This window comes from Diorhabda carinulata, chromosome 2, assembly GCF_026250575.1.
Source record: "Diorhabda carinulata isolate Delta chromosome 2, icDioCari1.1, whole genome shotgun sequence".
NCBI classification, from domain to species: domain Eukaryota; kingdom Metazoa; phylum Arthropoda; class Insecta; order Coleoptera; family Chrysomelidae; genus Diorhabda; species Diorhabda carinulata.
Window position 1 is genome coordinate 36,427,998 of NC_079461.1, and position 12,957 is coordinate 36,440,954.

Here is a 12,957-nt window from a genome sequence, read left to right on the forward strand (position 1 = left end):
CACATTAAGACATCCGGACAACGAGGAAGACAAGATTGTATAACCAACAGGCTAGCTCTTAACAAAAAGATAAGACTTTCCAGAATCTCCCATAGATCATCTCAAGGGAAGGTGTCTACGCGCTAAACGTCGAAATGACAGGAGGTGGTTTTTTGGACAGGTTTTTCTTCGCGTCCATCCGCAGATTTATCCGGGGGTGGATGCTTAGAAGGACATGATTGGGCGCTTGCAATAGGAAAGCTTCGTTATTTTCTTCGCTAGAAAGTTGCGGATTGTGGGGATAGTGTACAATTCATGAATCCTTCGGACTCTATAGAAGCTTATAAAGAATTTCAATATCTATGGGAAGTACAGAGATAGGAATTAGCGAGACAAATGTCTTACTGATGACTCGAGACACGATTCCCACTACAAACCTAAGTTTCGTCAAAAGTAGAATTGATTCAGTAAAGACAGAAGTTATGAATAAAATCCGGCGTTGTGGAGGAAAATGATTTCAAATGATGGCACTATAACCTCACATTTTCCATCGCTGGCCACAAGATAGTTAATGAAAACCAAATAAATGGATATTATATTTTACTCCATATAATTTTTATTCTGTTACAACGTGGTGTTCCATCATATATTGCCATGCAAGATGGTCTTTTCCTATGAAGTAATTAACCTGAGTGTCTGGTATCTAGTGGTTTCTAATAAAGATTTTACCTACGCCACTGCTTTAAAGAGATTGGTGTTACATCTAATGTTGCCCTAAACGGTCGTTTACAAGTTTAAAGTAGTTAGGTGAAAGCTCGAAGTCCATTTTCATTCCCTGGTTTGAGGATTATTCATTTTAGTTACTGCAAGTAACTCTTTGTTCAAATAAAAGAGCCGTGTCATAAACTTATATAGAAATAAACTTTCCAAATTACCTCAAGAATTTTCATCTGAGCGTCGGTTCAAGTGTTAATATGTTCTTAATTTCTCAAGTTTGAACGAGGGGAAATTGGATTTCTAACTTCATTTTGTTAATTAATAATACAAAAAGAAAACCTCAATATTCGAAATATATCTCATTGATTGATCAATAATCAACAATATCTTTGAGCATTTTTATAAAATCAGCTATTTTGAAATATACCAAACCTTCAACAAGACTTTCCGGTCGAATCGACCTATCATTTGAAACTTCTTCAAATACTGCATATTTACATCTATTTCGTTTCGATAATTTGATGAAATTAATGCAGTTGAACAATTTGAAACAAAAAGAGGGATTCATAAATGCCAAATTTGTGTTTATATCTTTGGAAACGATCCGAAAACCATCTGGTACCAAACGATCGAAGCGACTCTTGATGCATCTGCAAAACCAGTTCAGTTTAACAATTTTCAAAACCAAAGGGTAAGAATGACGCCGAAAACACGAACAAAGATTTATTTTGGCACAACGGAGGATGAGATAGATGAAGCAAATAATTATAATAAAATAACACCACTCGAAGATATGACTTGCTTCGAGGTTATGAGTTGTATTGTAGTCATCACTTTCAATATGAATTAAATCAATTTCCTACTACATAGACTAGTAGTTTTTTTTGAGTTTTTGAGTGTATAAATTGAAAAAAATGGAACATGGGTATTTAGCTCAAAGTATTAACGATACTGTTGCCAAAAAAGTGTACAATAAATAAATACTTTTTCGTGGAAACGCTCCAAATACATAATCGATTGTCGACAATCTAGACTACAAACAATCAAGAAAAGAAATTTTCATTTGCCAAAACAAACGTGGATATTTTGTATGAAGTCGTGTGGAAAATCTTTTAGGTAATAAATCTTTATAGAAGGAATAAATTTGGCTACTGAAATTGAAGATATTGGACGATGAAAGACTAGAAACTACCAAGTTTAGAATACTAATCCATGAAGTTTAAAAGAATCGATGAAAATTATTATTTTTTAATTATACAAAGATATTTAAAACTAATGTCAGACATCTAAATATAAATTATTTTCAGCATTAAATAATAGTATGAATATCATAATTAATAAGGAGATAATTTAAAATTTCCAACGGATCATTATTGATCATTATGAATGGTAAGTCTCAATTTTCTCTAATCTTCTTCTTTGATAACTGCTAAAGCATTATTTTTACGCTGCTTCAATTTCTGTTCGAATTCTTTTATAGGATCTGAAAGTCCATCGGTGCTATCTGAAGAATAAATTGTAATTTTGTAGTGTAGATCGCCTTTGCTGGAACAATACTCATCCAGTTGATATTTGTGTATATAAAAACATCTATGGTTTTCGAATTTACCCTTTTCCGGTTTTACTTCACACGTGGAAATGTACGTAAGAGGAACTAGTGAATGTTTGGACTCTATAAATTTATTGATTTCTAGTTTGTAACTATATAACTCTGCTTCGGCTGGATCACCCATATATTGAACTGCCCATCGCGTCAGACCTGAAACATAAAATATTTGTGACAAAATGTCGGCGTATAATTATAATATACTAGCCTCCTGCTTCTTGAACTTCCCAAGTTAATCTGAAGTAGACTCCATGTGCAAACATGATGGCGAAAATGTAATGGTAACCTTTGATTTTTTTAAAATTTTGAGATACGAATTTTTGTCTTTCTTTTTGATAAAAATTATTAGAATGTTCACGCGTCAGATGGTCTTTCAAATTGTTCATAGAATCTTCCCAATGGCAATTGTCGTAGTTGTAGAAAGGACATTTATTTTTTCTAAACCTAAAAATGATTTTTAGATAATCAATTGTAAATGATCATAAAATTAAATACAGAATCTCACCAACAATATTTTTGATGATTGTTGATATAAGCTCCAGTAGAAATAAAATCACAACCTAGAAATTGGTTCCTACATGGTATGTTCAACACTCTATAAATAGCCTCCAAGGAATAATTTCTACAAGATTCGCTTTTCTTTCCTCTACAGGTTGGACAAATCTTAACTTGATTGAAGCATTCGTGGCAAATACTGTGACCTTCTTGACACTGATTTATGGGAGGTGACATATAATTATAACATGCCGGACAAGAAAGTTCTTCCAAGAGCATCTTTTCCAAATAATTTTCCATATTACTCCTGAAATAAGAAGGAAAAAAAAATAGTTTCAGGTCTAGAATCTACAGGACATTGGACATTCTTAAAGAATCACCCTGTAGTAAATTATATAAAATAAGTGGACATTCTTACATGAAAGTTAAAAAGGACGATTCGTATGCTATAAATATTAAAAAAAAACTAATAATATTTAAGAGTTTACAATAATTCTACAGGAATATACATTGAGGTATATATAAGTGATGTTTTATGGGTAAATATACAACGTTGAATATGAGTTATTAACATCAGAAATAGTTCTACCAAAAAAATATTTAATTCAAGAAATTTTCAAATTTCCCGCTTCCAGTTGTTTATTTTATTAAATATAGGATGAATAATATGAAATACTTGGTTCATATCAATACAAAAATGAATGAAATATCATACATAAGCAGTTTCCGTACTTTTAATCATTACATTTTTTCAATTAACTAAATATTTAATTATTATTATAATTATTGAATACCTGGATACCATTCACTACATTTCGATACACTTTTCACTTAAAACTGATTTTATGGAATGTGCTTCTTATATATTATTACCCAAATTATCACTCAATATAATTTTGAAACCAAAAAACACAACTACACAAACAATATTTCTATCTATTCTATTAATATTTCTAACGGAAACAAAACCTAACCTCAACTGATTTGAGAACGAGTGAATTTCAACCACACTCTATGATTCGATTTACTAAGGTTGTTTTGAGACATCTAACTGAATATATGAATTTGGGATCATTGTATGATCCGCCAATTAAACTTGTTTTACCCTAGGTCAGGTAAAGACCCCATCAAAAATTTCACTCGGTGCTTCGTGTTGCTATTTTAAACAGTGTCGTCGCAATAATATTTTGTTGAACTAACTTTCGATATTTGCATTCTGTTATTAATGATCTAGCTTTTCAATTGAATTTTATTAATTCGTAATCAGAATAACATTACATACTTTATATTTTCCCACAAAAATATCGATAATTTTTTTAAATGTTAATATTTGTTGATAGGATAAGAGTTGAAAGTTTGAAATTTTATTTTTAATTCAAAAGAAATTAATGAAAAAAACATACATTAAGAAAGTTTGTATCTCCTCTACATTACCAAGATTTCCTACTTTTTTAGCACTATTTGAGATAAGTTGTATCTTGTATCTCATTAGCAACAACTCTTGAGTAAATCATGAACCGGATCGACACCTATTATCATAATCAGTGCAGGGAAGAGCCAGGGAGTGTTGTTTATAATGAACAAGAATATATTGGATGGACTGGAGTGCCATATAACATCCTAGACTACTCCCGAGGAACGCAAAGACCTTACCTGAGTACTTAAGGACTCAACATATCTACAAAAAGTTGGAACGAACAAAATTCAAAGAGCTAAGGATCTGCTTTAACATCCAAATGTGAAAACTGACGAATTACACTCTAGGGAAACAGCGGAAGGGTTTCCGAAGCTGATCAGCAATTGAGAAACGACCAAAGAGGACAAACATGAATTATCCTTAGCATCTATGTAAGATTATCAGAGTGAGAGACAGCTTTAGTTCGCTACGTATCCTAACAGAAACACTAGGATAGGATTTGAAAGCACAGCTTCGAAATTTCTCTGGTCATGGGAGATACCTATCTTACCAATCTGGGTTTTACAATAATCAGTCTGTACCTGGGATTATGATCTCACACACCTCACCTTTGAAGCATAGATAATCGACATTCTTAGATCTGTTAGTTACATACACGTCAAGTTTATTGTGTGCGCCTATGGAAATTTTCGTATGGAGAATAAAAAGACGACTACCCAACTCAATCCATTCGGTGTAACGTAAATTATCAAAATAAATAACTTTTTCAAAGGGCTCTCGTTACCTACCTACCTACTATGATTTAATGAGACAAAGTTCATTAATAATACAGTTTGTATTCAAGTATAATCAAATTAATAATAATTATTAATGACTGTTTATTAATATTTTATAAGCAGGATGAGAATTTTGGTTTGATCTAATTCACGTTCGGGTTAAACGTTACGTTTTTTATAGAGTCGTTAATAAGTTGTTTCGCTTGTTTTTCTTTGCATTGCTTCGTTGTTTGAAGTAACACTTTTCATTTTATTTTAAAGAATATATAATTAGTTTAACTGATAAATGTTTCTATATGATGTTATTTGTTTTCACATTGAGACACTTTATCTTAACACCTTTTTCAAATTTGAAATATATCCGGTATGTGTATATCTGCAGTTGGATCGATCTGAAGTATCTTAGCTCTTAACGGCATTTTTTTTTCGCATGTACGTATCAAGTTTGAAAAATGACACAGTAATCTAGCATTTGATATTTTTGCTCTGGTTGTTTAGGAAAGGGCGGGAATGACATTTGCAATTTTATTATCTCGCTAGGCGAAAGCATAAAAACAATCATTTATTTTGGATGTTTTATTTTCGACTTTCGGCGATTCTCAAAATGTTACGATTGATAAAAATGATTTTTACTAAATTATATAGTTCAGACTTATATTTTATTATTGAAAATATTAATAAACGTTCACGGAATTAAATTCTACTGGATATTGAACTGGAATCCATTTGATCACAATTAATTTTGATTTATTGGTCAATAGGAGAATCAGAAAATTATAGAATACGGAAAATTTGATGAATGAATAAAAATAACAAAAAGACAAATTAAACACTATAAAGTTAGACACTGAAAAATGGAAGGAGATTGATATATCGGAAATACTATAAGCAAATTACGTTTTTCGGTTTTGTTTCGTTTGCAGCCAAGTCTATTGGGGCGTTTCTACTTATCTTCTAGTCTCGTTTTAGCTATGTGCTTAATGTCTTTAACTCCCTATACTTCAAATGATTTCCTCGTTATAGATCCTATCTATGAACAATACTCTTTACAAGGTTCTCTGTCATTATTTCCAAACGAAATGTCACTACAATTTTGTTGTATCAATAATTATGTTTTATTTTACTCGCCTCCTCGTTCTATGTTATCCTGTTAAGTCCTTCCAGCTTTAGACTATATCGTCTGTAATTCTTAACCTCATTTATTCCCAAGTTAGGTATTTTAAAGCAGAGTAAAATAATTTTGAAAATATTGCGGTTCCCTGGTGAAATTTATTAGTAGGTAGTTTCGTCAATTTGTAAAATGTATTGTAGAAATAAAAAATTTTGTAATAATATATATATATATTGATCACCCGGTATCTATGTATCTATAATTCGAATACATTTTCAAAAATTCATTGTACTATAACTTTATATTCAGCAATAATATTTTAATGGGCTTTTTTGATTAGTTTTTTCCGTCTACTCGAATTTTTAAAATATACTGCATTATAGGTTTTTTGAGCTGAGACTGATAGACATTTTAGTTTTTGATTGTGCGACAAAACGTGTTACGGTGGTATGTTCATATATTTTGTGATTGTCGTGTTTTCTATCATAATATCAATTTTGAATATCGTACTAAACATGATGACAGTTAGACCGATTATAAGGTGAGAATCTTCTTTAAAAGATACGATTCGTATTATAGATATTTTGTATTTAAATAAGCATAAAAATTTTAGTAAATTTTACTTCAATTAGAATAATTAGAGGTGTTATTTGATCACGTAGTTGATTTGTAAACAATTAACACATTGTAAAATTAAAACATTCCAAATATTTGTTAACAAAAAAAAAACGTTTATCCATTTCATTTCCAACAGAAAGCTTCTAATGTCTAGATTATATATAATTAGAGAAAATTACTTTTAGAATTTTTCTTATTGAGTTTTTTTTAGGTCTCGTCAAGGGTTTGTCTTTGACTGTTTTTACGACCTTCTAATTTTTTCAAATATTCCGCTTTTATTTTGAATAAAATTCAGCACAGTACAAATAAATATATTTAAGATAAAAGACGGAAAAAGTTGTCAACAAAAATTATGAAAATTTAGATATACGTAAAAACAGTTAAAGGTTAGTTGATGATACTACAAAACTAAGGGGTGGAAACTATCACAAAGTAGAAGCATCAAATGTATTATTTTTAAATCCTGTCAACGTTGGGGCAGTTATAATTCATGGTAATCATTCAATTCAATTTGTATCCCGTACATTCGCTTGTTATAACTTTTCTCCCTACTAACCCCCAAATTTTTGTGTAATTTTTGTTTCTGTCGAGAAACGTTAAACTTCAATGAAAAAAATTTGACGCCTTTTTGTAATTTCTTGTGATTTCGTCGCTATTTTTTTTTGTAAAGCTCCGGATATCATAACCTCTATTTTTAGACTTGTATTTTGATTTATTGGGGTTTCTCTCACAAAAATGTGTATCTTGGGCTGGCGTAGTATTTTCTAGCCCTACCAATTATGAGTTCCAGTCACCTAATTACCTATTGTTGTAATTGTATGTCTGCATTATTATAAAAATGCAGAAAGCTCAGCACATATCAGTTCTAACTTTATTTTTGTTGGTGTTTCACCATGACGATCATAGTCTTTTCGACACCCCAACTTCTACAAAGTAATCCAAACATCGTATTAAATCTATGAATCAAATTTTTTTCACTTCTTTACTGTTTGTCTCGATAATAACGAATCTTGCTTCTTAACTTTGATTGACCTGACCATAGTTGTTGATAATCATTGATTTGTATTAAAATCTAATTTCCGTGGAAAACAAAAATATGTTTTAGTCATATCATTATCGTGTTGAAGCGTTGAAAGTTTTAATTGTTCATAAACATCGCTAAAAGTTTGGTAATTTGGTTCGGTTTTACTAGTATTTTTTCAAGTTTATAATCTGTTAATCATGGCGTTTATTTTATTAATAAAATTGTTTTGTTTATTGTTATTAAATTTATAATGATAAGATTTGACGTTAAAGCTTATCTAAGTACAAAACAAAACCGTTATTAGTATAAAAAGTAATACTGAATACACTGTTTACACAACCACTACACCAACACTGTATGACGCGCGTTTCGGTAACCAAGTTGTCGTCTTCAGAGACTGAAGGTAAACTGCAAAGTCGCGTCAGACAATGTAATTGTGAGTGTTGGTGTAGGTTATTCAGTAGTGTAGATTATATAAAGAAAAAATCATTTTTTACTAAATTATATAAAGTAGATTCCTTTTGTAGGTTTGTATTCAGTTTCGAATAACTGCCATACCTGATCTAATACATTAAGTATTGTTGTCTGTTTATATAATGTTTTATTAAGAATATTCCGTAAAGAGGTGAGTTTTTTTTCAATATTTCCATTCTAAAAAACAATATGTTGGACCAGACTAATTTTTTTTATGATAATCGTAAGCCAAAGGATGTTTGTTAGCTTCTAGGTTTTAAAATAATGGAATGTACATCTGAAAATAGCCTCATAAGTAAATTTGAATGTCCGGTTTGCTTCAAATACATGATTCCACCAATCAGACTCTGTTTATCAGGACATAGTTACTGCAGCAGTTGTTTTGACAAACTGAAAAATTGCGCTCTTTGTAGAGCCAACAAAAGTCCTTACAGGTGTATTGTATTGGAACAAATCCACGCTACTTTATCGTTTCCCTGTAAATATTATGATCAAGGTAAGTATTTTTTTTTTAAATCATTCAATCCATATATTAACCACGTTCGAAGGAACGAAACAGAAAGAAATTCTACTTTTGATTACCAGCCGTAACATCCTTTATTAGTAGAGCTCCATTATCCATTTCATCCAGCTTCCAAAGTTTCAAATTCGGGAGTAGATTACTTAATAATCGTGCTGTGATAAAAAATTTTAAAGTACGTCCTCTAGTTTTTGAGTTATAGGCGTTCAAAGTTCAATTCTCAATGGATGATTACGTTTGTTATAATAATAATGGCTAACAATCCTTTTACCACCCTGTACAATCCAAAAATAGCAAAAATTATTTTCTTAATCGATTTTTCAATTAAAGATACTTTTTTTTCAACTCGATAAGATTTATGGTTTCGGATATATGTAGATCTTTAGATCGTTGTACATGCCAAAGAAACCGTTCGCTATAAAGAGACATTCTTAAGAAAATTAACATAAATTGTAACTTGGCATATATAACACAGGTAAATACATGAAAATCATCGATAGAATAAACTTCCATTGTGACGCTAAAAGGCGGAATCTTAATCTTAATCTCAACTCATAAATATTTCGGTTTGGTTACGAAAATATCATTATAACTTTATATTACTGTATGAATGAATACTGTTATGAGTATAATTACTTTTCAGGATGTGTCTTCAGAGGAAAAGGAGATGTTATGACGGACCATCAGGAATATTGCGATTTCTCACCCGCTTTATGTCCTTTAAGGTTAGTGAACTATAAACAGCAATTGAAAGATTTTAACCTAACCAATTAACCTGTTTGTACTTTCCAAAATTCATAATCTCTCGAAGTAGTTTTCGGTTCAGACATCTCACTATAATGAAAAAACGTTTGAAAATATAGGAACGAATTCGTTGACTTTCAGCTTCAGGAGATTGGAGCACCCCAATAAAATGGGGACTATTTTGAAAGTTATAACTCACTGAATATACCATGAAAGTATGATATTTTTGGAATAAACCTCGTAAGATTTAATTATTTCACGTTCTATTCAGATAAAATTTGACTCTAACAGATTTTCAGTTCTATATAATAGAACTGATGAAAAGGTACAAGTAGGGACGATTTATCTTAAACTAACGTCAAAAATTATGTGTAAAAAATAAAATATAAACCTAAAATCTATCGAATTTCAACAAATTCATCTACGTTCACGTTTTTTAATGATTTTTTTGTAGATTCAATGAATGCGAGTGGCGTGGATCGAAATCGGAAATTCTGGATCACTGCCGTAACCTTCATCCCGATAATCTGTTTTTCGAAAACAAACAAAAACTCAAAGTGACAAATTTCTATAACATAATGAATAGAAATTACTTCATTTTATTTTATATATTCGACACTGTGTTCAGGTGTACTTGGGATCTTATCGAAGATTCGGGAACCGTAAGATTTGCCGTATACGTCTTGAATAAACCGTCAAAACTACGTCAATATTCGTTCAAAATAACCGTTTTCGATACGCAAACAAATATGGAAGTGATCAGTCTCATGGGACCTTGTTACTATTTGAAGGACGATAATCTTAAGTTTCTTGGTAAGAAGTATTTATCGAGCAATCACGATTACTTCAAAGGCTTTTGTGACAACAACGGCGATTTAAATTACGCCATAACTATTATTAATAATATCCGAAACGAACAAAAAGACCAAGAAGATGTTGATGATTTATTTCATTGATCATTCTACTACTCTCTCATTTCATACTAGAATTCAATAAAAACTCATTAAAAGTCATCATTGTTCCAAAAATTCGGAATCTATTTTTTGTTTATTGAATGATTTGTGTGTGAATACATTTTTCACGTAAAATATTTCACTATGATTCGTATTCCACGAGTAGTTTATTAATTAATTCAATAATAGACACTAAAACTTGCTTAAAAAATCATTAACAGAATGAAAAAATGTCTCAATGACACTTTTGTAGTCTCCTACATGTTTCAATCAGTATATAAATTATGAGTCTAGTCTACTACAAAAGTTCTGAATCGTTTGCAAAGATAAATATAAAGATAATGAACACACTGTTTTACTACAACTCAAACACCATAACTCAAATTACAGTGTCTGACGCGCGTTTCGATAACCAAGTTATCGTCTTCAGAGTTTTAGTTTACCTTCAGTCTATGAAGATGTTAATTTGGTTATCGAAACGCGCGTCAGGCAGTGCAATTGTGAGTTGTAGTGTAATAAACAGTGTGTTCAGTATGAATATCATCTAGCTTAGAAGATGTCATGATAGCTACAAGCTTGGAAATCTGTTATATTTGACTTTTAGTTAGTTCTAAACAGATCTGCAGCAATTTCATGATAACTTTCTGATATAACCTTCGTATGGAATAATCTAAGTGGAGGTTTTATTCTGTTCCAGTCAGTACTTCTCGGCGAAATAATAACGCATTTTAATATAACGTTAGTTCTAAAACGAGCTCCATGTTATTATGAAAATTTTTGCTTACACGAAATCGCTTTGACAACCAGTAGCTAAGCTACAATATTTTGAGATGTAGTTCTAACACTTGCTTGATGTTCAACTTGTCATTTCCATCTCGAAAATTCACCTGTCGAAGTTGTTTTTTTATAAAAAAAATGAGTTCTGACTTTATTTCAGTATTTATAGTCAAATTTATTTATAGAATTTGCAGAAGGGACTCGAAAAAGGGTTTACTTCCCATACATACACACACACACACATTTCAGACAGGTTTAATTCTTCTTCAATGAAGACCACTCGCAAAATTGCCGCGCTGCAGATTAGTTCGGCTGCTCAACTAACTTCAGCGCCAGCGTTTCGTTAGTTGTCACTGATATCGGTCGTCGAAAGCGCGGCGCGTCGCCAACAGAGCCCGTTGTTAAGAATTTCTGTTACGTCTTTTATACTGTTGAAAGATTTGGTAGCGACGAGTTTAGGCATTGTCTACTTGTTATTATTATACAGATAGAACTGTCTGAAACACGACAGCGTTGCCAGATTTATGAGTGTTGCTTGACTCATGACGACCTCTGTATTTTTTCATTTCTTCATTCATCTTCTTGAATATATTCCTTGTTCAATTCAATAAATATATTCCAGACATTGAACGTCTGTTTAATAGATAATTATTGTAACTTTCTAGTATAAAGGAATTTAATCACATACCGTATATAAAATAACTGAATAGAGATCATTATATACAGTTTTTGAAAACGAGCTTAAATAATAAGGGGATAAGCGATTTGATATTTTCTAAATTTAGTAAAAACATAAAAATGTTGAACAATGATACTGTTAATTTTTTCCCAGTTGATTTAAATATTGAAATATGATTTTTGGTACAAATTTCAACAAAATTGACTAGACTTAGAGTTTAGAAATATCACATACATTTTGGTTATGCGTCAAGACGAAATATAAATACTTTTAAATGTTTGTGATAATTTGAAACGCCCCGTATAGCATAAGTTTATAATGTATATATGTATATTGTAATTAGGTTGATAAAATATGTTTTTTTATATTATGTATGACGATTACATAATATCTATAAGAAGGTTAGAATGGATATCTATCTAAATATTTTCATTATATTTGAAAATATCTTAAATTTCATCGCCGATTCATTAAAATGAATATTTCTACTGTTAGGAATGTTTAAGGGATCTTCTGCTTACCTTCACTTTTACTCGGTTATATTTTAATATATTTTAATGTAATTTTTTAATTCTAAATCCATTTTTTGACGTAAATAGCAAAGACCAATTTGCTGAAATTCATTTTCTTTTTTGTTTGTTCTCTCATGTGTATCCCTCTATTTTATTATGTCGATCTCTACAATTTCTTATAAATATTGAAAATATTCAAATTTGTGTCTGGTTTCAGATATTTTTCTGGTTACTGAGAATGTAACCGTCAGTTTTTGTGATTATCTCCTCAATTGATCATATTTTTCTCAAATAGTTTTCATTTGGTGTAGTTCGTAATTAGGAAAACCTTCAAATTTGTCCTGTTTTCTCCGATTCATATTTAAATAAGAAGATTGAGCTCAACATTTTAAAACAGTGGGAAGAGTAGTGAAAAACTTTCCAATATAAATGAAATGATGAAGTTTTAATTAATATTTTACATTGTTAATCATATTATTTGTGTACTTTTAACTAAAAAACTTTTTTATATTCAAAAATTATCAATTTTACGAATAAAACAATGTATATTAGAAA

The 12,957-nt window shown here is 30.6% G+C and overlaps 2 protein-coding genes across 5 annotated transcripts; one reads left to right on the forward strand and one right to left on the reverse strand.

The window, feature by feature from the left end:
- Positions 1 to 1,574: 1,574 nt before the first annotated feature.
- Positions 1,575 to 6,381, reverse strand: LOC130903391 (E3 ubiquitin-protein ligase SIAH1-like). 3 transcript variants are annotated; one of them, XM_057815457.1, is made up of 4 exons: positions 3,772 to 3,937; positions 2,808 to 3,104; positions 2,511 to 2,746; positions 1,575 to 2,455 (listed from the first exon to the last, which is right to left on the reverse strand). In XM_057815457.1, the coding sequence occupies exons 2-4, from the start codon at positions 3,095 to 3,097 to the stop codon at positions 2,103 to 2,105; spliced, it is 879 nt and encodes a 292-aa protein (XP_057671440.1). In that variant the 5' UTR covers positions 3,098 to 3,104; positions 3,772 to 3,937; the 3' UTR covers positions 1,575 to 2,102. The 3 variants fall into 3 exon arrangements, with proteins under 3 accessions (XP_057671440.1, XP_057671438.1, XP_057671439.1); XM_057815455.1 differs by having other exon boundaries at positions 3,592 to 3,937; XM_057815456.1 differs by lacking the exon at positions 3,772 to 3,937 and adding an exon at positions 6,119 to 6,381 and having other exon boundaries at positions 1,934 to 2,455.
- On the forward strand, positions 6,380 to 12,957 carry LOC130903392 (probable E3 ubiquitin-protein ligase sinah). Of its 2 annotated transcripts, none has more exons than XM_057815458.1 (5): positions 6,380 to 6,642; positions 8,271 to 8,368; positions 8,464 to 8,713; positions 9,381 to 9,462; positions 9,936 to 12,957. In XM_057815458.1, the coding sequence occupies exons 3-5, from the start codon at positions 8,482 to 8,484 to the stop codon at positions 10,435 to 10,437; spliced, it is 816 nt and encodes a 271-aa protein (XP_057671441.1). In that variant the 5' UTR covers positions 6,380 to 6,642; positions 8,271 to 8,368; positions 8,464 to 8,481; the 3' UTR covers positions 10,438 to 12,957. The 2 variants fall into 2 exon arrangements, with proteins under 2 accessions (XP_057671441.1, XP_057671443.1); XM_057815460.1 differs by having other exon boundaries at positions 6,473 to 6,642; positions 8,471 to 8,713.